The sequence below is a fragment of the Sipha flava genome, unplaced genomic scaffold, assembly GCF_003268045.1.
Source record: "Sipha flava isolate LNK unplaced genomic scaffold, YSA_version1 507_pilon_pilon, whole genome shotgun sequence".
In the NCBI taxonomy this organism is placed as follows: domain Eukaryota; kingdom Metazoa; phylum Arthropoda; class Insecta; order Hemiptera; family Aphididae; genus Sipha; species Sipha flava.
Window position 1 is genome coordinate 49,728 of NW_020273422.1, and position 25,900 is coordinate 75,627.

General features: G+C 29.9%; 1 protein-coding gene across 3 annotated transcripts; it reads right to left on the reverse strand.

Annotated features, from left to right (window-relative positions):
* Positions 1–692: 692 nt before the first annotated feature.
* LOC112690496 (myosin heavy chain 95F) lies at positions 693–24,213 on the reverse strand. Of its 3 annotated transcripts, none has more exons than XM_025564513.1 (23): positions 23,840–24,213; positions 7,734–7,918; positions 7,577–7,650; positions 7,282–7,411; positions 7,042–7,209; positions 6,689–6,951; positions 6,480–6,629; positions 6,053–6,312; positions 5,835–5,992; positions 5,331–5,495; positions 4,689–4,912; positions 4,185–4,382; positions 3,845–4,069; positions 3,260–3,467; positions 3,048–3,172; positions 2,862–2,978; positions 2,576–2,799; positions 2,452–2,521; positions 2,249–2,388; positions 2,079–2,187; positions 1,898–2,015; positions 1,009–1,239; positions 693–901 (listed from the first exon to the last, which is right to left on the reverse strand). In XM_025564513.1, exons 2-23 carry the CDS (start codon positions 7,915–7,917, stop codon positions 753–755), a joined length of 3,690 nt encoding a protein of 1,229 aa, XP_025420298.1. In that variant the 5' UTR covers position 7,918; positions 23,840–24,213; the 3' UTR covers positions 693–752. The 3 variants fall into 3 exon arrangements, with proteins under 3 accessions (XP_025420298.1, XP_025420296.1, XP_025420297.1); XM_025564511.1 differs by lacking the exon at positions 23,840–24,213 and adding an exon at positions 8,191–8,201; XM_025564512.1 differs by lacking the exon at positions 23,840–24,213 and adding an exon at positions 8,017–8,119.
* Between the last annotated feature and the right edge of the window lie 1,687 nt (positions 24,214–25,900).

A 25,900-nucleotide genomic window follows, 5' to 3' on the forward strand; every position in this document is an offset into this window, starting at 1 on the left:
TGTGCTGTGCAACAATGTAATATAAAAAATTTAAATACAAAATTCTTTGACCAGTAGCCGCTAGTGGAGTAGACATACACATGCTTCATCACATACACTCATGTGAACGAGCTGCCCGGATAATTTTGTTTCCATCTGGAATTTTGGTTTAAAATTACAAATAAAAATTATTTCAATATAAATTATAATTACAACTATAATAATTATTAAAATTTGTATTTATTATAATTTTTATTACATTGATTCATACATTTAAAAATTATAAAATATTAAAATAAAAACAGTTATAACTTTTAAAATTTGTTTAAAATTCCCAAATCCTTATCACAGATTAATATTTATTGTTTTTAATGGATTTTATGATTAATCATGATTTTAGTGCTAATTATAACATTCAATAATTTGTTTGTAGTGATTAGGAATATTGTTAACATTATGATAATTTAATGAATACATAAAAATAATATAAATCAATTTTTTTAAAACTTAATATTTGACAATAGTGCAACAATAATAACTTAATCAAAAAGGAAATGACTAAAAAAAAATTACAATTAAAGCTGTAATCTATCACATCTATCATTACATTTCTGATAGAAACCAATCACCCAATTTTAGGAACCAAACATAAAATAAATAAAAAACATCATTTTTGTGAGGAATGTGACATTTCAAATTAATTTAATATCTAGTTGTTACAATTATTTAAAAATATTATCTAAATAATACATTTTTATATTTATTATAAAGACCTAATTATTGGTTTTATTGGTAGTATACGGTTTCCCACCATGTTTTTCCCATTCTTTATTGAAATCATTTTCTAATATTTCAGCACCTCTCTTTCGAGTCAATCCTGTTTCATCTAGACTTAATTCGCACATCTGCATGTCATCTTTCCCTAAAATAATTCATCTAAATTAATATTTTTTATTTTACCATGACAAACACTTAATCTAAAATCTGCAGATATGTCAATTAACATAATATTATGTTATGAAATCTTACCGGCATTAAGTAAGATCGCTGGTTTATCAGGATGTAGTTCCATTTGTCTGGCAACATATTGACCATCAAAATGTGCATACCACCATCCACGATGCTGATCTCCTCCAGTTCCAGATCTAGTAGGTGTTGTTGATCTAACAAATGGAATACGGAAGTAGCGTTGGCTACTTGTAGGAATTATCGATTGAACTTTTGAGTTCTGATAATGTTTAAGTCCTTTGGATTGATTAGCTTCAAAAAATTTAATTTAAATATAAAATGAATAAAATGTTAAAAATAGATCAAATTTTTAAATATTTATTGATAGTTTATTGAATACAAGTAGTAAAATTAAATTTTATTTGTTCATCTGCTGTTATTACATGAAAAAATTTATCTAGGGAAGATGAAAGTAATGTAGACAGTTTTTTTTTATAATTGACCGATTTACTTATACTGTTCAAATTATGTTAATTTACAATAAATTTTGCTTTAATTTTTCTTTTCTACTTTCTATTTTTAAGATAGATTACAAATTAATTTGAGAGTTAAAAATATTTAGCCACTAGTACTTGATTATTAACCTTCATTGGTTTTTAAGATGAAATAGTCTACCACTAAGTTATAGCCATTCAAGTTAATTTCCATTTTTATTAATTTATTTAGCCATAATATCTATCTGAATTGACAAACATCATTATTACTATTTTTATTCCAGTATAAATAATTAAAGAAATGAATTCCCAACAATGAAATTGTTTGAAAACAAAATTTACATCAAGTCAGTTATGTAGCTCATAGAATGAAAAATTAAAACCACATTCAAATAAAATTAGTTAAGAAAATAAATAGTTACTATTTTAAAAGTTTAAAAAATTGATTCTTATAAATTGTAATTCATAAAATTTACCAGAATCCATAATGGAACGAGGCACTCTTTCATTTTCATCCATGTATGTACGTTTCTTGTTCTTTGCTTTCCAAGCATGATAAACCTTGAGACGACGATGAAATTCTACTCTACAAGCCTATTGAAATAAAATAGTAATCATAATTTGTATCATAATTTCATAAATTTACGATATATTAACCTCTAGAAGTTCAATATCACAGGATGTGTTTATTGTATCTCTTAGTTCTGAATACTTCCACTTGGACAAGTCATATTTGCTAGATAATTGTTCTGTATTTGTGGACCTCCTATGCAATTAAAAATTAATTTTTATAACTTTTTGTTTTATTATATTGTTATTTTATTTACTTTGTGTAGGTATTTGAAATATCTTCAACAAAACTATTTGTCTCTTGTGCTAATCGTAAAGCAAGCTCATGATCACGTCTTTCTTGTTCCATTTGTTCTCTAAATTTAGCTTCAGCTAATGCAGCCTTCTCAATTTCCTCCTAAATTAAATTTAAATTTGTTTTGATTAAACAACTCTCCACACATGCTACTACCTAACCTACTTCACTCAAGAAAATATCATTTTTATGAATTTCTTCTTCTGCTTTGCGTCGAAGTTCTATTTCTATTTTTCTATAAACAAATATTGGTATAAGTTCAAATAATAAAATTCATTATTTTACTAACTGTTTCTTAATTTGTTCATCTTCTAATTTAGCTCGTTCTTCTTTATCTTTAGCAGATTTGACTCTTTCCATTTCTATTTGCAATTTAGCTAAACGTTGTTTTTCAGCTTCAGCACTCCTTTCAGCATCTGCTTTTTTTTTTAAACTGTCCATTTGTGTATTAGCTGCCTTCACCAAACTATTATAAATATCATTTATTTCAGCAGCTTTGATATTTTCATCATTCTAAAATGCCAGAATTGTTATTTAAATTGAATAATAAATATATATAATTTTAATTTTCTTACTCTTATTCTTTTAATAGCAAAATCAAATTCAGATCGTAGTTTTTGAGCATCTGATATACAAAGAGCATTGTCTTTTTTAATTTGTTCAGCCAATTTTTCCATTTCTTTTAAAATAGTCTAAAATCAAAAAAATCAAACCATTTAAATAACTTTCCTTAAGCACTTATGATAATTAATAATACCTACTTTGAGACTGTTAATTTTTTTTATTCCCATAAATCTTGGGCGATGTTTTACTTTAGATAGATGCATCCGCACATTTTTTTGTATAGTAATAAGATTTTCTCTACGATATAATATTTTGTTTTTAACTGTAATAATTAAGGCTGATTAGAATAATGTCCAGTGAATGTTGTGAGAATAGTATAGTTAAATATTCTAATTGGAAAATGTCTTACGTTTAATTACAGATAGAGCACACCATATAGATTGTTTCCAATGTAAGGTAGTTAAATATTTCTGTACTTTTTCAATCATCTTTTTTAAATTTTCTGGATCTGAATGCATAATTGCATCAAATTCGGCAAATTTACCTGGTCGAAAAAATACTTTTGACACACCAAACTTATAATCTCCTTCATTAACACCTACTGCTCTAAATAATGCCTAGAAATACAAGACAATAATTCTTATTATCAATAAATAAATTAAGTGTAACAGTTAACATACATGTTACATATTAAACTAATATTAAAATACCTATGAAATAAATTTACAAAGAACAATATTATTATCAACGTTAAAATTAAAAATTGGCAAATAATTAAAAAATGATACACCTATAATTTTTACACAACACTAATGATATTATTTTCAGTAATTTTAATAGCACAACATTGTACCACTCACTCAATGTTAATCATGTAAATTGATGGATACCACAATAAATGTGTTCCACAAAAATAAATAAACTGAATATTGTACTTAAAGTCTTCAAATAATTAACATTTATTTTTATTTTTTAACACTTATATTTTTAATACCTTAGAAAATATTCTAGGATCAAGACGAGCAAGTTTTGGTGGCAATCTTTGCCTGTACATATCGTATAGTTGTTGAAATGGAGCTCGAGATGGAAAACCTTGTTGCATAAGTTCTAACACACTTGCCATGCCAGAGCATTGTAATTGAGAAAGAATTGATCCACCATCTATTAAATGATCGACCATTTTGTCATTTGGTTTAATACAACGAACAAAATTTGTACCCTAAAAATAATTTTAATATTTATTATACATATATGCCACCTATATCTTTAAATACAAAATTAGACAGTAAATTGATTTAAAAAATATAATAGACAGTTAATTAAACTTAACTCACAGTACTCCTTAGTTTTTCCATGAGCTCAGCCAATTGACTTTTAAATTTTGATCCAACACTGATAAAATTTAACTTCCCTTTGGTTGCACTTAATGTACTTGAGGCAAATAGACTTTGTAAAAAAGGGTTATTACTCTCCTGAACTAGACCTTCCAGGTTTGCATGAAGAGCATCATTATTTTTATCAATAAATTGACCCTAAAAAAATGTACAAAAGTATTAAAATATTTTTATACCGAAAAGTTTATAAAAATAAAAATCACTTTAATTATCATATTTACCAAATTAAAATATTACAAAATATTAATCCCATAAAATTTATTATTTTGGTAAAAACAACAATAAAATTATACTTCTACCACTGTCTTAAATTAGAAAATAATTAATAACAATTAATTAATTATTTTCTTTGTTAATTTTATACTGTCAAAGTAAGATTTTAAACTATTAATCCAATATGAAAATAATCTAATATAAAAATATTAAATATCTTTAAATACTTACTGTTTGGTAACATACTGCTCCAGCAAAATGTCTAACCATAAAACCTTCATCATCTCGAATTTCACGATGAATTTTGAGCCTAGAAGCTCTAGCCAAGGCAAGTCTAAAATGCCCTTGCCAACGTTTATGCACTTCAGTAGTAAAGTGTTCGGAACTTTGTTTTGGTAATTTAGATTCTTCATCTAGTAAATTGAATATACCACCATTTTTGGATTCGATCAAATCTGAACAAACAAAACACACACAAATAAATATATATTTACTTATTAATATCTCTTTCATTAAAGCCATGTGTAAAATCAATAAAATTATAAAAGCATAACACTAGACAAAATATAAAATACATTAAATAAAATTAATTTACCAGTTGTTTCATTAAATATTTCATTACACAACATGGAAATATAAACAACACACAGTATTTTTTTTATAGATACTTTGCTATTATATTAACATTAATTTTAGAAAAGAACATTTCATTGACTGTGACATAGAGCAAAGGTCTTGAATTTGAAAATAAAGAATATTTTAAAATTTTTTTTTGTTTTGAGAAATTAAAATATCCTAGTTGTTACAACTGATTATTAATATGTGATTTTGTTACTTCTTCCTTAGACTTTTTATATTTACAATAATATTTACCTATACAATCTTGATTGTCAACAAATTCAATTTTTCTTACAGCTAAGCCTTCACGTTCGTAAAGCATTTGTTCTTCTTTGAGTATACGTTCATTGAAAAATTGTTGAAGTTTTTCATTACAATAATTAATACAAAATTGTTCAAAACTATTTACTGTAAAGTACTCTAAAAGAAAAAAAATATTATAATTATTTAATAATCTTTAAAATTTAATAAAGTTGGATGTGTATCCGACTTTGGAAAATTGTTTCAAATACAAGAGTAGTATTTTATATTTCTTAAATTTACTAATACCTCAAAACTACTATTTTCTTGATGAAAGTATTAAATAGAGATTGATGGTCTGAATTTAATAAAAACAGGCTGTCATTGTTTACTATTTAGAAATATAATTGTAATAATGAGTATTCTCTAAATCACACAGAATTTAACTCGACTACTTTCCAAAATCAATACTTTATCAAATCTTAAGTTTAATACATAGAAAATAAAAACATGTCTTACCAAATCCTGCAATATCTAATACTCCGATATAATAACTAGATGCCTTGGATGGTATACTTGAATTAATTCTGTTTACAATATTATCAAACAATTTTCCATATATGGCTTTAGCAAGAGCATCTCTAGCATTATTAGCTTCATATTGCTTTAAAGGTACCCTATAATTTAAAAACATTGTGATAAAAAATTGAATAAATAAAATTAAAATTGCCTCTTACATAATAACAGTGCCTTTAAGTCCACCTCGATTAGTCATCATTACTTTAGTTATTAATGCTTGTCGGAGTTCATCAAAATCAACAGATAGTAATTTTGCAACTACAGATAAGCTATATTCAGTCTGTTCTGTTACTTTACAGCCACCTTTGGTACTTTCAATGTTTTCTTCAAATTCTATATTTCCTAAATGTAAAACGGCTGCTACAATGGTGTATATATCACATCTTTCTTGGTTTGATAGCCCAAGTCTACTCAGAGCCTAAATATCATGAAACAATATTTTAAAATTTTTTTGTTTTGAGAAATTAAAATATCATAGTTTTTTACAACTGATTGTTAATATGTGATTTTGTAACTTCTTCCTTAGACTTTTTATATTTACAATAATTGAATAATTTAAAACTATTGATTTAAAAAATAACTAACTTCATCCATTGTAGAGAATCCTTTAACATCATCCAACATGGGATCTTTAAGGCCTCCTTGTTTATTTTGAATTTGACTCTTTTGATCATTCTCCAATTTTTTACTAGTTTGACTATTGGTGAAATATTGTGTACAGCCTTTTTTTAAATACTACGATGAAAATATATTATTAGTTAATTATAATACATTATTCCTTAAAATATACTTACATTAAAAGCATCTGGATTAGCTAATGACAATTTATTACGTAAACTTGATGGTGCTCCAGCACACAATAAATAGAATACATGATAATTGCGTTCTTCTGAACTTTGAATACAAACTCTAGATTTTTCAAGAAGATAATGACTAATATATCCACCAACAACAGAACATGAGTTATCAAAATGTACTTCCATAAATTTCCCAAAACGTGATGAATTATTATTACGTGTTGTTTTAGCATTTCCAAAAGCTTCTAAAACTGGGTTAGCTGAAATAAAATTAACAACAAGTTAAATTTATTCATGTAAATAAATATATAAATGTATAGTAAATAACAAAAATCAATAATAGTAGGTACCATCTAGAATTTTTTGATCAGCAGTGGGCCCATTAGAAGATCCCCACTGATAGCATAGGTATCGTAACAAGTGTTTAGTAGATTCTGTTTTTCCAGCACCAGATTCACCAGACACAATAACAGATTGAGATTGTTTTAAAACTTTCATGTCTCGGAAAGATTTATCCGCTAAATAAAAAAAATAAAATTAGTTTTAATAATTAAATAGCTAGTTCATTATTTGAAGTTTAAGATATAAACCTATTGCAAATATGTGTGGTGGTAAAACACCTAAGGATTTTCCTTTATACTTCTCCATAACATCAGTGGAATAAAGATTTTTAATTTCTATATATGGGTTGACTGATATCAAGATGTTTGCAACATAAGTCTGAAAAAAATATTTAAATATATTTATAGTTAGTTGCATAACACGAACAGCTGTTCATAAATTATTCAGAGAATACTTATAATGAACACAAAGATAGATAGAAGTTTTACTTCAAATTGACAATGAGAAGAGACTATTGTAAATTTATTTAGGTAATAGACTTACATAAATTTTATCTTTTGAATATCTTATTTTGACATTGTTCAATAAAGTAGCTTCGTTCAAATGCATCAGAGAACCTATAAGTACAATATAAAATTTAATAAAATCCTTTCTGCCATGCAGCAGGTATACGATAAAAAAAAAAAATCCATATGCTTACAGTTGTCATCAACATCCTTGTTGTCGAAATGTGGATCGGCCGTGTATACCCGGTCCAGGGGCAGTGTGAAACGGGATTTCGACCTTCCAACGGGTTGCACGGTGACCTCATCCATACCCAAATCCACGATAGACGCTAGCATAAAGCCCTCTTTGGGCTCCGGCACCCATACCACCTGTTCCATCCTGCAAAATTAAAGCTAGGGTTAAACGACGTAAACACTCGCACAACGTCTAACTTATTATTGTTATGATAATAATAATAATTATAAAAATAATAATACATCAGAAACGGGCGCGAAAAAACGAGTTATACGGACACGCCGCAGACGTCCGGGGAAAAATGAAAACGAAAACGAATTGGCGGCTAACGGTGGAAAGTCGACCGGAGGAGCTGCGACCGGTTGCACAAAAGGCACGAGAAAAAGCCGTTCGGCTCGGGATACAAAATCGTTTACCTTTTAGCCATCTTCGAGTGGACCGTGCGAGGAACCCGACGACGACCAGCACACGCTGTGACCTTTTATGGAGGCACGCGTGCCGGTACCGCGCAGGTGCGCAACACGACGACCACGGGCCGAATGGCAAGTGGCGGTGCACGCGCTAACACGGACCGCGCAAGGGCCGTACAAGGCCGTTACTGATGATTCGTTTCTCGGCTGCCGCCGCCCGAAAGTTCACCGTTAACATTTCACGCGGCGGCGTAGGGCGGAGGCGCGTGCGGGGGGGGGGGGAACTACTACTGCTAGCTAGTCTCTGTTCCTGCAACGGAGTGGTATACACCGACCGCGATCATCGCAGAACGGATATCTAATAATCTATTCCGCGGTCGGATCGCGCCTACACGCGCGGTATTGCGTAGTACTTATCGTACAAAGTCGCCGGTAACGCGATAATGCAATAACAATATTATCATCGCAGTGAACCCGGACGAACGCTGTGCACTCGAGCTAGATTGTTACGTGAAATATTGACATCGTTCGCGAACACGACCTCGACTACAACGACGACGATTGCGACTGGCCGATAACGAAGATAACACGAGGCTGCGCAGGTGGTCGTCGCACGATATCACCTCGAGCTCACTTCTACCACCGCCGGACCGCGCTTCGGTCACGCGGTCCGCGGTTGCGAACACTCGGTTGTACCCACGGATACCCGAACGACAAACCGATTCACGCGTTAATTATAATTTAATTAGTTAAACTCCAGTGCTTGTTTCAGACCTTGGATCCTCCACGGGGAGTGGGACGGAGTAACGTACGTTATCGTATGGGTTACGGGTGTTGTGTTGTAGGAGCAAGTAATGAAGGAAAGAGGAAAGTTTTTTTTTTCACATACGTAAGACACGATAACGAGAAATAATTGAAAAAAATGCGGTTATCTACATTCATTAGTCGGCTATTGTTGTAAGAAATTCCGAGAGCAAAATAAGTAACATATAGGTTCAACATGGTATTTACGTCTCACGATCAGCTGATCATGCGATCATTAATTTCACAACAAATTGTATTATAATTATAATTCATCGGCTATCCAACGAACTGGATTCGAGTTGCGAGTTTTTTGAATCTCCAATACATCGTAAGTTATAATTTTATAGTACAATTTTACCGAAGGAAAACAATTGGATATTAAAACGATTTATAAACACCGTAAATTATCCGGAGATATTTCCATCGGTAAAACACACTAGGTCACTTTTTATAAATTATTAAGTACCTCGTATATGATTCTATAATTTACAGATGACTTTAGTTCTAAAAAATTTAATCGAATTCGATTAAAATGCATGATAGTAAAATATATATCTAAATTCTAAATTTTATTTATTTTTTAAGTAATTTAAGTATCTTTAAGCTATTTTACATGTAAATTGTAGGCACGTTTAATTAATATCGTTAATTTCATTAAAGCAAATCAGAAAGATGCTAATTCCCCATTCTAGTTTTCCAAATAGCGCGCATTAATCGCTTTTTGTCAATTTTATAAACAGAGGCGTCATTTGGGAGGAGACAGATTATGGCAAATGCCCCATTCTAAGACATTTTAAAAAGTTGGCAATTCTTTATCCGATTATCAAATGCTAAAATCAGTAAATAGTAAATTTTTATTTACTATTTTGTACTCAGAAATTAGATGATATTGTCTATTAAATACACGTTCACAGTTTATTAAAAGTTGGGAAACTCTGGCTCCTTCCCGGTTTATGACAACCGTTATAACGCGAACCTTATTAACTTTATTTTTGGTATATTATATACTTCTTTATATGTGATCTTTATAAAACAGTTTTCATGATATCGATACCATAAAAATTGAGCTCATAATCTATAAAAAATCGTTAAAATTATTCCTATTTACCCCAAGCTACGGTACATTATTATATTTATATTATTATTCCATTAAACCTATTAATAGGTAACTTATAGCCTATAGAATAAGTAAATAATTCAATTTTTTACTATCTTTAATGTTATTATTTAATTGGGTAAATTGTTTATCATCATTACATTATTATTCATTGCTAATCCTTACATGTTTTGATCTGAAAAATATTTTATTGATAGTCTATGGTCCATAAATATTAAAAATTTAAATATATAGGTAACCATAATTTTTTAAATATTATGAAGTCTGCATATTTAATCAGTTGCCCCACCCTTTCAAAAGTTGAAATGATGCTCCTGTTAATAAACCACTTTTATTATAACAATACGTTAGGGGTTGTTCAGACACTTTTGGTACCCTTATTCGCCGTATAGTGAGCACACAAATATATTACCATTTGCTTCAATAACCATCTAATGTGAAAGCATTGATAACTAAACAAACACAAAAACGTTTTTATCGTGTTATATGTATATTTTTTTATTATTGATATATATAGCAATTTAAATTGGTACCTAAAGAATAGGTAATTATTCCTTATTCCTCAGTATAATGATCAGTTCGTGATCATTTTGTGGATTCTATGAATCATATATCTTCATTGTAATGAAATCGTCATTAATTCATGGTCTACAACAATAAATTTAACGGCCTAGTAAATGAACGAATAATTCTTCAACCGTAACACTCCACAAAGAATCTTAAAAAAATGAGTATATCTCAAAATGATTATTTCCTTGACGCGAAAAGGGGATATTATCGACCGACGATCTCCCCCAAACCTTTCCACGAAATAATTCGTCTCTATACAATTGTACTACCTGCCCTGGCTACGCTGGCTTACCTATTCTATACTGTGATATTATGCATGACATTGTGGTATAGAATATATTATAATAATGCACATGTGTAGGACTAATGTATATTTTATTTGTGTGCGCGGGTCTGATTGCGTGGTAGTGGTGACCAAAACACGCGATATCATGTCCTGTTCGACTTGCATAGGCTTAACAGGTTCAGACGATTTGAGGAACGCTATATTTTTGTCCGTCTACATAATTTCAATTCGAAATATAGATACACATTAATGATAACCGATTAGAACTAGGCTGGGAGACGTATATATTAGATAGGTAATCATTATATAACACGCCGACCGTCGTTTGGTACATTAATAAAATATTTCATATCCTAATATTTTGGACGTTTAGCATATGTCAGATGTTGAGACTTATAACTATGTCAGTAAGTTAACCATACATTAGAATAGATCCAACCAACAATTACGAACATAATTATTGGTGAAAATATTGAGTACTTATAACTCTTAATAAAAGCCGACCATATTGTTTAAATTTTGATTACTCCAGTTGCGCACACAGGATTAATTTTTTGAAGGGGTGGGGGTTGTACTATTAATAATTTACTACAGAGATTAATTTTCTATGATCCTATGCAAACATAGCATAACATTAACATGTTAATGAAGTCATTTGGAAGAGTTATGAACTCTTACCTTCTAGTATCACTGGATTACCCTAACCTAACGGCATATATAATATTTTATTTAATCTTTGTTATTTACTAAATTGATAGATGTTGTAATGCCTGTAATCTGTACCTATCTGATGTATTATTATATGATACTCATTATTTAGTTATTAAATGTCTAAATGTAAATGGATAATCCTAGTAAATAGAAAACCAATATTAAATATACTAATATTTAAAGAAATTACCGAAATATGAGACTTGAAATTTAAAATCTTTATTCATTTTATTTCCCTAAAAGACGTGAGGCCCAAGGACATAGTCTGATGTCTACTTCATCAATAATTAGATTTACGTCATTGGAATTCATATATGTACATGTTTCTCAATTTTAACATTATTATACGTGATATTCATATTTTAGTTGAAATAATTTATAGTCGTAGACTTATAGCAAATAAAGTAATACTTTAAATATATATAAATATTACAATTATTTGTATAGAATATTGTAATAATAATACACTCACATGACCACATTTAAATGATTTATGTTTTTTTATTCATAGGTTACAACAAATATTGATTTTTGTTGACCTTGACATTCGCTTTATATTTTAAAATTAGTTTATTGTGTTTTTATCGTTGAATAATACGTTAACATTTTATATTAATTAGAGTTTTATAAAAACAAATATTTTAAAATTTCATAAAGAATTTTTTTTTTATTATTTAAAACAATTGTTACTTATTTACATGATTATACATGATTTGTGTTAACTATTATAATAGTTTAATCGTTTACATTATTATAATAGTACCATTGTGCCAAGTAAAGGAATCCAGTTCTATGATTTTTAATATAGTTAAAGATAATGGTAATAAATGTATTATTGAAACTTGTTATATTTACAATCATTATGTATAATAATTATTAATGTGATTATTAATATAATTATTAATGTGCTGGTAGGTAATAAAATACTCGAAGTATTAAATAAATAATAAAAGTCGAAGACTTAATGTTCCATCCACGCAATAATTTAACCGAACACTGAACCCGTTATAGTTTTACTTTCTCAAATTTATGTAAATTGTTAAGGATTCTAAAAACTGCGGAATAATTCTTAATTATTTTTTAGTTTATTTAAATATATTACTTACATTCTATCTTATCTAGGTCAAACATTCATACACGTTTGAATGCATCTTAAGTATTAAAAACAAATATTAACGTGCAATCGTACAAGTATTTTAGTGTTTGTAATTTTTATTTTTATATTAATAAATCTACATATTTTTTAATACTAATAAAAATAAGTATTTAAATTATTATTATTATTCAGATAATATAAATACTACTTTCTATAAATTGAAATTATTTGAACTACCTACTATTTACTACTTACTATTTTTTACTACTATTTAGGTGAATAAAATACAATTATTGTATACCTGTGTAATATAAATAATAATCAATATTAAAAAAAAAAAAAAAAATTAAAAAAGAAAATTGTTTATAAAAATATAATGATCAACCAATTTAGTGTAAAACTAAAATATGATATACTTAATTATTTTTAATTAATTCACTGATATACTATCCTAGTGAACATCGTATGCAATAAAAAAAATCATATTAAAGCCTCAACAGTAAAAGAAATAAATGAATAAAACCGTTATCATAATATTTATAATACATATTATTATTTTTATTATTTATTTAGTATCTTGAAATTGAGTATTAAGTATAATTTACAACAACTGATACGTATGTCAACTGAGCTAAAATGCTCGAATCTGACATACGATAATATTAAGACGTATAATAACAATAAAAACGAAAAATATAACATAATACTATATAAAAGAAGAGTAATATTTTGTAAGTCATACTCTATATAATGATTACAATTGAAACATATATATATATTGGAAATAACAATTGAAAATAGCCGAATAAATTAAATTTATTAAGTTAACGAATAATATTCATTTAGTTATTAATTCATTTTTAGTCAGATTAAAAAAAAAAATTAAATTATGTATAATTGTTTTTTGAGTTATTACAGTTGTGATCTAAGTAAGCGAAATGTTAATTCTAAGTTCTTAACCTCATATGTTGTTGGTAGGACTTGGTTGTTGAATGTGACAGGTAGACAGTTAGAATTATGTAGTTTATTAATAATTAACGTTAAAATAATATATAATTTGGTTAAGTATATTTACTAAGTCACAAATAATTCTGTTTTATTAATTGTATGTATAAATTCGAAATATTAAACGTTACCTAGTCATCTCATCGACATGACCGTGATAAGTCATTATTACATTATTTTATAATTGGAAATTGGATTCAATATTTTTAAATGTTCTACAAATAATGTTAATAAGTGTGACAAAACATTTAACGGTAAAATTGAAACATAATTAATCAAAAAATATATAAAATGTAATTATTTTTTAGACTATGAAACTATTTTAACAACAATTAAATGAGTATTATTATAATGCATAACTGAATTTATTAGAATTTGGATTTATAATATATTTTAAGTGACACATTTGTAAAAAAAATAGTTCAATTTCTATTGTATAAGCGAGAAAGTCAATCGTGTAGAAAGTAACAATCTATATCTCGTTCATCGTTGTGTCTACTAAGTTCTAGCTTATGATATAGGATAAAGCACATATTATTTGCTTTGAATTACATGGTTAAATTGGTAAATTATAACTAACTACTTTCGCAATTTCTTGAATTATTAGTATATAAATAAATAATAATTATATTAAAATATTACATTTTTATTTAGGAGTATTATTTTATAAGATTTGCATTATGACGTTCTTAAGATTAAAACATTTCAAATAAAATCATTATGTAAATTAATCTGAGAAGGAGCGTGAGATTTCGATCATTTTTTCATTTTTTCAAGTATTTCATTAATTCATTAAAACGATAGCATGACTTTCAAGGGCGCAAAATTGTATTTGGTTTACGTTTCGTATTATTTTAATTTTTTCGTTAGATTTGGTAATAGAAATTAAATGTATTATTACACGAATTCATCATATGAAAAAATACGGTTTGACATAATGTCAATAAATGACCTGAGCACTCTCGAGGATTCAAAGTTAGTTTTCAATTACAATTATTTTTCAACAGTTATTAAGGCGATATTGATATATAACTATGTATATATCATGTTATTATTGATTACAAACACCTGATTAATGTCGTATTAATAACTATATAATATTTTGTTTACGGGATCTACGCCTTTGAGAGCTATTATTATTTACATCATCTTGCACCTAAAAAAATTTCTCTTTTGAAATTTAAATGAAAATTTATCATGGCCACTTGGGTTTTAAATAAATTAATAAGAATCATAATAATAAAACTACAATAACTTGTCTAAATTATAAAAAAAAAGGAATTCACTTGGACACCCAATTTTTCATTTAATTAACGTTTAATCGAATTTGTGGATAAAAACGACCATTGTATGTACGTTTACGTGGCCCATAGGAAAATAATTGTATTCATATCTCGGCATTTCTTACAAATTTCTTGTGGACCTCTCAGCCGTAGTAGTCACGATATGTCACCGCTGCGGCGCTTATTACGAGTATTAGTATATTATTATACTATTATATGTAGTTGGTATATTACTTGGCTGGAAAAAATAACAACAATGGGCTTACGAGAAATGTTGTCGTCGACGTTTCAGGTACAGCGATGGTATAAAACGTACTAGTGTACGTAAAATATTATTATAGTCTTGGCGCTGTCGGTAATGGGTCAGTAACCGCACTGGCGGCGGATTCGGATGCGTACGCGTTTCACATGGTGCGACCAATTTACCACTTATAATAATAATATATTACACAGATATTTGCGTGTTATAGTTATGTTGTGTCATTCATTATAAATATTATTTCATGTTTCAAAACCAATGCGGGATCATCATAATAATAAGCGTAAAGATGAATTAACCATAGCTGATGTTATTCTGCGCTAACTCGTAGTGTCACGGTAGATCCTAGAAACATTAAAACTGCAGTGTAAATATCGATCATATTGCGATTTTTATCGGTTAGTAGAAATTCAAATGAAAAGTGTTATTGTTTGAAACTAAAAACACTCGTTATGTCTCAACCGATTTATATGTTTATGAAAAAGTCATTTTAATAGGGTTCAATTTATTATTGCACAACATTTTTGCAAAAATGTGTTACTGTTTTCTTAACACATTTAATATCAAATTCCTAAGCAAAATGATTTTTTGAAGCTCAATGTCGAACAAGTATCGCTAATCAATCACAGGTATTTTAAGTCTAGATAAGCGGATAGTAGTACATCAACATCATGGACGCGCGCAAACCTCAATTTCAGAACTACAATATTTTTAAGCCCTATCTCCTAATGTATATTCAATAAATTATAATGTATAAATAATTAAATAAACATAAATTTAATTTTTATTTAATAAACTGGTACATTCGTCCCATGATTTTCCTCAAATCTCATACATTTTTCTCAAATAGCTGCAATTATTTATGACTTGTATTTTTGTAACCAATAGTAGCTGTTACATTATCACAATAGGTTTTTGCACAAAAATTTAGAAAATTTAGTTTTATATTTTCTATTACGAAATATAATTTATTTTTTATCAAATATTTTAGAATAAATTACATTTAAATTTATCATCGTCAGTTAAAATACGGTTCCTTTAATAATTAGATTTAAATTGTAGGGCCCCATTTACAACATATCGAGGGATGTGCATGCCAATGATCAAAATGCTCATTTTTTTTTTTTTACTTTTTTTTTTTTATTGTATATGGCTTTGGCATAATTGTTAAGAAATACATTTACAATAACCATAAATATACTAATATAAGAATAAATTTAAATAGGAATGAATAACAATAATTAATAATGAAATCATGAAATTATGAGTAACGAGTAAGATTCAGTAAATTGGGATAGAAAAAGAGGGTAAGCAGTAAGGTGTTGTAGGAAAAGGGGTCTACGCTTAGTTAGTTTGTGCATCCAATTTATTGCTTTGACATTGCAACAATAAATGTTTTCAAATTTGGTTTGAGGGCACTCAGGCATTATATGTTTCACCATTTGTTCCGTCTCACACGTGCAAGCAGATGTTTTTGAAAAACCTAATTTGTGTACCTAACAGATAATTACATTTTCCATGGTCAGATCAAATCCTGTTTAGTGTTGTCCAAATTGGTCGAGACAGTTCAAAACCAGGTGGTTTTATGTTTAGGTCAGCAATTAAGAAACTGTTTTTAATGCCGCATTCTTACCATTGCCTTTTCCACAGTTACTGCGTATCCTATAATATCGTTTCATACTGGGTGTTTTGATTTGAGCCTTTTATCTGGGCGAAGGAAAATATCATTATGAACTGATAGATGTGTCATGTTTTCAATTTTTTCGAAAATAGATAATGTTGTCTTTTGTCTACGTAGTTTAGGTGGAAGAACGGATAGTAATTTCATTCAGGTGCTTTTGACTATACTAGTTACGGTTCGCATAACTTTATTTAGTTGTACATACACGTTGTTACAATGGGCGCTCGTCATTAAAACTGGAGCATAATATTCTTCTACATTTGGGCTAGCATTGATGTTCTTAAACAATTTGCGTTGCAGCATTGTTCCAGATTTTCTCAGCTAATAGATGCATTAAATAAATATTGTTGTATAAATATTATTGTTTATAACACTATTGTATAAATAAATATTAATCATGATAAATATAGATGCATTTTAACTTTTAATGTACTAGTTTGGTCAAAGTTTCTACTTTAGGGGTTGTAATCAAATTTTTTCTCAACACATATTTGGCTTGATGCATTATTCGAAAAATTCATCCCGTTTAAGGGGGCTGAAGAGTAGTATTATATGTATCCGTATCATTATTATAATATTTTTCATAATATTTTACCGTTATATTATAATATTCTGTATCGTATATATGTACGTGTTACTGTTTCGTTATGGTCATCGTTGTTGTCGTATGGACATCACGGTAACTTGACCGTGTATCATGAATCGTAATACATAACCATGTTCCGGCAAGTGCTTAAATATTATGTTTAGTGTTCTTACGCGCGAAGCACGTTGCTTTTTCTGTAACATCATTGTTGTCGTTGATCAAATATATAATTCCATCGATTATTTTATATGATTAAGGATAACACTACAAGATGGCAGATAGGGTACATATTACAGAATTAACTGATTTACTGTCGGTTTGGTCAGTAAATGCCGGAAGCGCCTCCTCTTTCAGTCTACTTTTTGTTCGACTTCTTTTGAGGTGATTTTTATAATTTGTATTAGATAAAATGTAATTAGTTTTCTACCAAAATTTTGATTCCAAATGTTTATATTACATGGGATTAAAAACCGTTTATACACGTTACTCATTTAGTCATAAATATTATAAAAAAAAGATCATTAATACCAAAAGGTTGTGAATTGTACAGTAATAATTGTTGCCTGAGTGTACATTAAATTGTATTTTTTACTACCCACATATTATATTGAAAACAAAACAAAATGTATATTGATAAAAAAAATATATATATATAAGATTTATGTGCTATATATATATTTTTTTTTTTATAATTATATTTATTATATCAAATATAAGTCTACATAACATAATATTTAATAAATTCTTTAACATATACTTTCTGCATTTTCTACTTCACATAATGTGTGCTACTTCATACGGATTTTTAATCTTAGTTGTATAGTTATATTATATATTCGGCAACAGAAAGTAATCATCATAAGATTAACAGTAAAAACAAAAGGAAATGACAACCCAGAGCTATACGAGATAATATGGTGTCCTATAGATCTTTACAAAATGTGAAATCTTATGCTATCACCGTTAGTATTCGTTAGTTGTGACGTAAAGTATATTATAATAATTACGTTTAATAATAACTAATTAGTTATCATCAATAATTAATCATAACGTGTTATTATAAAAATATACCTATATGTTTCGAATTATTATCAACCGAATCTTATAAAAAGTGGAGTCAAAATATTCAGAAATCAAAAATTGAGAATAATTACGACTACACTAGTAAGCACAGTGATGGATTTTAGAAGGGGACCAAGGGGTCCTTGATCTCCCCATTTGTCTAAGTTAAGTTAAAATTAAATTCTGGATCCATCACAGATATAGCCATATAATTGGACGTTAAAAAAATATTTACTTTAAAAAAAAACTAATACATCGAGGAGTGCACAGATTGAGCAATTGAAAAACAAATATACACAATAATATAGTTATGTATATTATAAACGTGTAATTTATTAAATAAGCTTTCTAGTATTATATAATCAAGTGTTCAAGACCAATTCATTTTTCCAGTTCAATTAAAAGAAATGCATTTGTTTTAATTCTATATAATAAAGTATCGTGAACGTGCCAGCACGTTTTATGGATTTCGTAGATCTATAAGATAACATAAATGGTTTTAATAAAATCACGCAGGTACTAATAAATGACATTTATTAGTAGTTTGTAGATCGATCCAATGCAACGTTTTTCTCATACCCAAGTTTAACGAGTATCGCTAACTGTTCATTTTGCCAACCCTCTGTGCAATCACCTCGTGTGTAGTCTACGTGTACAGTGGTTGTCACTGGCCATGTCACGTGGCATTCTTTTTTAAAAAGAAAAAAAGGAGTTGTCTGATTGGCTTTGATGTCTGTGTTAAACAGTTCCAGGAAGTAATCGTTGTGAGATTTAATGGTTGCGTGCACTTTAAAACGTGCGCAAAAACCATGAACGCGAATATGCGATTGTGTAACGTCTGTATTATAAAATGATATTTTAACTTTTGAGAAGTGTTTAAACAGTCATGTCGTAAGCTAATAAACTGATAATTATACTTGGTAGGTACCTTTGCGTACACATAACGATGAACGCCTACGCGCGCGTGTGCGTGCATCACATCCGCACGTAGGTAATGCGTTAAAATAATATTTTTGTTGACAATCGGTTTATTGTCGGGAATTTCGGAGTACATTGTACACAAATATTTGGTGTTTCTATAGGCACAGTTCCAGTGAACAATGATGATATCGTATCTGAATACCAAAGAAGCGTGTCAAAATTAACGAAACGAATCGAAAACAATTCCACTACGGTTATACTTTTCAATACTGTAACACATACAATATATTCTACTCGTTTTATAATAACCAGTAAGTATTTTAAATTTGTTTTGAAACAAATGTTGTCCGTTATTATAACCAGGTATACATTATGGATGATATTGGACGTCGAAAAATTGCCGACTTCTTAACGGTATACCGTTAAAAATGTAAGGGACCGAAAAATTATACCGTAAAATCTTCTTTAATTTTCACACACTCGCTGTATGTTAAATATTTACAGATAAGACGGATTATATTCCGGAGCGTATTATGTCCTATTTTCGACAAAGCAATATTTTTGTAGATGAACTTAGAGCGTACGTTATTTTTATAGTAAATCGTGAACGTCTGAGAATATATTTTATGTATATAGATCGTATGCGCAGTCCGATATAAGGCTGGATTTCGGTATAATAAAAAATTTTACTCTAATACTTTCACTGGAACACATAATATTACCATGATGAAAAAATGTAATACAAAGATAGCGTGGATGACCATCATTTCTTCGTGAAGCGTATCGATAACTACTATATAAGTTGGAAGTCAACGAACTGTTATATTTTTATATAGCCTCCATTATGAAAACTGAACGTAAATGTTTTACAATTTATACTTAGGTAATTCATTTGGCAACTTTGGAAAACATAAGAAACACTGATATACATTTAAACACTCATGCATATACTTGTATATATGTATGAGTATATACAGATAGTACGTTTCTCACCATTATTGGAAAATAATTGAAAAATAAACCGGGTTGTCCGTGTTTAAGCACCTTGTCCGAGACAATCCGTTAACCATAATGTATTACAGCTGACGATGAATGATATTGAAACAATAAGGTTGCTCGTTGCATAATACGTGCACGTATTTGTTTATGTTATTGGTAAGAAATTATTAACTATAACTTGTATCAGATGCATGCATGGGAAAAACTGCGATTCATAAAAATGCTGTTTTAATTTTAATAAACTATTTTCGTGTTAACGATAAAATATAAATGGATATAATTTGAATATTGATAAATATTTAAAGATCCCTTTCCGTATGGCTCACGTAAGTTATTTTAGCGGTTGTAAGTTGATCGTAATGAAATGCAGGTGTTCACATTGTTTTTTTTTAACATTTTTTTATGTTTTTTTTTAACGCATACTATTATTGATGCGGTTGGTCGAATTAACGGAAAAAAACGAAAACGAAAGGAAATTTGTACAGGAAAAAAACATATGTCTGCTAATTATTACTGAACCGCGAATAAATGTTGAACACGTGAAAGAGTATACATTATAAACATTTATAAATAAATAAATAAAGTGTTTAATTTCGGTGAAATAATAATACACATCTAAACCACGTGTATGAACACACTACACTCGTATTCATATTACGATCAAGAGTCATAAAATTAATGCACCGACGAGGAAACTGAATATTATACGCGAAACGATATAAATCTCGTGATGAGTGGGCACGTAATGTTATATGGCAAATGAATCTCGTAACTGCGTGTAATGCGTGCAAACTTTTGAATCGTTTGGTTATCAACCATACAGTTCTATACCACTAACATACACTACAACTTTTGCTCGCTGTTGTTTAATTATAATGTTTTCGTGTATACATCATTGTGTTCTTGATCTATCTCTTAATGCTATTAGTGTCACAACAACAGCGCAGTGCTTTCTTAGTTTTCACTTTAAGCGTATTTATAATTAAACCACATGATTTCAATCATATACTTATAGTACATTTTTCGAGTTTTCACCGAATCGCGTTCATCGCGTATAACGTATGGTTGACGCATGGCGTTAAAAAACTGAACAGATATTCTAATAATAAAACGCACATGCCCGTACAAAGGATTATGCCGTAGTTTTACTTACGTTTCCTATCGGTCGGCGGAAACGACAGCAGGCAATCGCACAATGTAATAATATTCTAACGAGTTGTATTTAATTTTTAGTACGAATTCGGTAAAAACGTGTGAACACTCTCACCGTTGTCATCGTGATGTTTTGACTTATATACGAAAGAATATTATTGTAGCAACTATATAACCGTTATTTTTTTTTTTTTTTTTTTTTAGGGTTTGATTCATTTTATGTATATAAAGAATTGAATTCGGCGAAGATTAAAAAATCAAAATTTTAGTTATTATTGATGTGCACGACTGAACACGCACACACGAGCCCGTCCAAACTCGCACGAAGAAGGGTTCCTTATTTCTGATGATCTAAAATGACCATAATATTCCGTTATTTTTGTTTTTGTAAAAAATAATAAGTTATATTATAAAGATTAACTGTTGTATTAAAAGTTTTTATTATAATTCATTATAAATAATTACATTTTATAAGTATATTGCACGTTGCTGTTAAGTATGTATACATCTATAACATGTTAATATGTACCGTACATAATAGTTTTCAAGTTCTCTTATCATTATTTAAATTAAATATACACGATATAAATGTTTACATAATAAATATACCTCTCATATGAGTTAATTGAGAATCATATTTTATATTATATTATATTTTTTTTTTAAAAAAAAAGATTTAAAAATATCTGTTTTGATAATTATATAATCATAGTTTTTAGTTAAATAAAAATAAAAATTATTTTGATTTACGTAGACATTTTTACAATTGGACGTTAAACATCTGATTATATACAAGTATGTTTTTTTTTTAAATAAATACTCCATTAAATTATTAAGACAATTATTGAATTTTAGAAAATTATAAGGTTTTTACTGTTTTGATTATACAGAAATATACATATTCGTATATGTAGAACGCATGTTTAAAGTTATTATGCTGTTTATATTTAAATAATAGTTTTTCAATAAATATATTTTTAAACGTAGTGAAGGCGTAAATTGTTATTTTGTATAATTTCAATTTCAAAAATGAAGTATTTGCAACACCAATAATAAATACACGACCTACGACCTAAAATTCTATGAATGCGGTTGTTTACAAATTGAGGCACAAGAGGATTTATAGATATTTTTATAGATTTTTATTTAGTCGTATGAAAAATATCGTTGCTCATCAACAATTGTTTAATTATTTATCTCATTATTGTGAAATGAGTTCGAACATAATTTTACACGTGTAATGCTTATTTTGTTTAAAGAAAACGATTATTTCCCAGACTTTTTTTTTAACCGAATTAATGCGGAAAAATATATGCGATTTCTGTTGAACATTTTCCAAGGGGATTTTATTTTTTATTTAAATTATTTATCAAATGTATGTAACACAACGACCTATCAGACCGTATTGTGTATAGAGTACACGTTGTTACACTGCAGGGATAAACGTGAAATATAATTTCGGCATATGATTTTTGAAAATGTCTTTCAACCATAGTACCATAAACTTAGAATTCTAAATAAAAAAACATTATTGTCAAGTTTATTAAAAGGAAAACAAATATAATACCGATTTGACTTATAATTTACAGGAATGTTTGTAAGTCATGTACAAATAAATAATGTAATAATATTTATATATAACATACAATATTATTGTAATTACTCACAACCATTACTACAGCGTCTAACACGATAATTTAACCACGTAATTGCCTACAACTGTTTCAACAGTGCGCGGGACCCACTTAGTGGTTAGATGTTTATGTCAGTTAAACAGTGCCATTTACTTCAGTGCGTTTTTACTTCATCGGTTTTATTACATTTCAATATATTATTATTGTTACAATACAAAATTATGATTATGATTAAACTCGCAACTGCATATCCTGCACGCACATCTCCCCTCCGTGTGGAAATGCAGGTGCGGAGCCAGGACTCAAAAACAGGGGAGGGGTTCGATAATATATTTAAATAAAACTCGGAAAGGACTCATAAAAACGAATTACCCGATCGCGACGTACGTAAATGATTTTCAAATAGATATTAAAAAATAATATAAATATTCGACCGCGTTATAAATAATGACAATAAAATCAAATGCGTGTAAAACAGAATAATCTTACTTCACGTTCCGTATCTTTTTAGGTAAGCGTTTGGCGTGCAAAGTGTTCTCGGATCAAATCCGGCGAACGGACGGGAGGGTGATTTAACACCAAAAGCGCCCGTCCAAGCCTCGCAGAAGCGCGTTCAACGTAAAGTGTACGTGAACCGTTTAGCGGCGAACGATGGGGCCGGGGCTGCGCGGGCGAGAACCGATCGGTGGCGATGGAATGGTGCGAACAGCAGTGACGCAGGTGGACGCCGCTGATGGTCGGGAACTGCACGGCCGCGACGGTCACTCACCAAGCACGGACGATGACGCGCGCGCGAGCAAACTGGCAGTCGATTTCGGTCTACCTGCGCAACGACCGCTGACGATACTTCCACTACTACTACTACCGCCGCCGCCGCCGCTGCTGCTCTCGGAAAGGCCGAACCGGTGGACGACGGGGCGGCGGCGGCGGCGGCGAAGACCGTGGTAGTGCATCGGACCGTGTATCCGATTCGAACGGCGGCGGCAGGAAGGAACCACGGCTGCCAACCCGGCGACGGGGGTACGCGTTACGCGTAGGCGTGTGTCACCGCTTCCGTATCCGGTGCTCGAGACCGGTCGCGAACGCCGTTGGACTCGTTCGTGCGAGCACTGCGCCGCGCACCGACGACGGAGATCACAATCGGACGCATTTGACGTTTCGACCGTTTCCGAAAGAGATGTACCCCACCCCCTCCCCACCCACCCGCCGGGTAGAACCCGGACGTTTCCTGGGAAAACGCGAAAACAAACGACTTGGAGATCCCGTTTACGGCATGTCCTACGCGCGCGCCGCGCGACAGTAAAAGTTTCGCGTGTCGGCGCGACAAGAGACGCGCAACGGTTCAATGGCTTATCCCGCGGTCCGCTATTCGCGCAACGGCAGCGCGCACGCGAACAAGAGCGGTACGAACGCGTTCGTTTCGCTGAAACTTCCGCAGAGCCGATTGAAACGATGGGCTCTTGCAACTCTTTCGGTCCAATGACCAGGTGTCTTTCCGACCGTGTAGTATTTCCGATTCGCCATACTGTTCCGTTTTTATAACTCTAATTTTACATGCCGATCGCCATTTATCGACTCGTTGCTTTCTAGCTAAGACGTGTACCGTTTAGTCGAGATACATTTTTCGACTGTGACGACTTCAATGCGACATGTCTTAAAATACTCACCATTGCTTCGATACGTTACTCTACAACGTAGTTTTCTCGTCGCTGCCGGTTTTTAAGATTTTTAAACGACGTGTCGACGTTTCAAATGCCGAATCCATTTTAAAATGTTAACTACTGGTTGAGATCGGGGAGCTATAAAATAAATATATAATATCTACTTAAAAAACGGTCTTATGAAGTATTTCGAACGGCGGTTTATTATTCAGAGCAAATATATTTTTTCGTAATATTCCGGTGATCCCGAAATCAAAATGTTCTTTTTTCGGATCATAATTTACTAGTTATCGTTAAACTTAATAATTCATTATTCAAAACAAAAGAAAAAGATGAGAAAAACTGATGCGAATTGCTCGGTAAACCTATCCTAGATTCACTACGACAAAGGTGTTATAATTATATTTTAAAATATAGGTGATACGACTGTAATCATATTCGAAGTACGATTTTCAGTAAAGCTCCACAAATTAGGAAATCGTTAAAACTAATAAAAAATTATTAAAGGGATTTATTAACATTTATAGTTTTTAAATGAATCAAAAAATATAATGGTCATACAAAATAAACACAATAGGTACATTTTTGAGTAAAATCCATGTTTATGGAAGTATAAAAACAATAACAGTGTGTTTTAAAGATTCATATTATTAAAATGGAACCAAATTGTAATAAATAGTAACTGAAATCTGACTGAAATACAACTGTAAAAAGTTAGAAGACTTAAATGTTCAAAGTTTAGTGGATTAGTATAAATATCGTTGCGGGATTCTAATCCAAGAGGATTTAAAAGTTTACGCACGGAGTCCCCTCAAAAACGCTTGTTCTACTCGTAAGTTATTAAATATTCTTTTCAATCACTCTCAAATTTTGAAACTTTTTGAATATA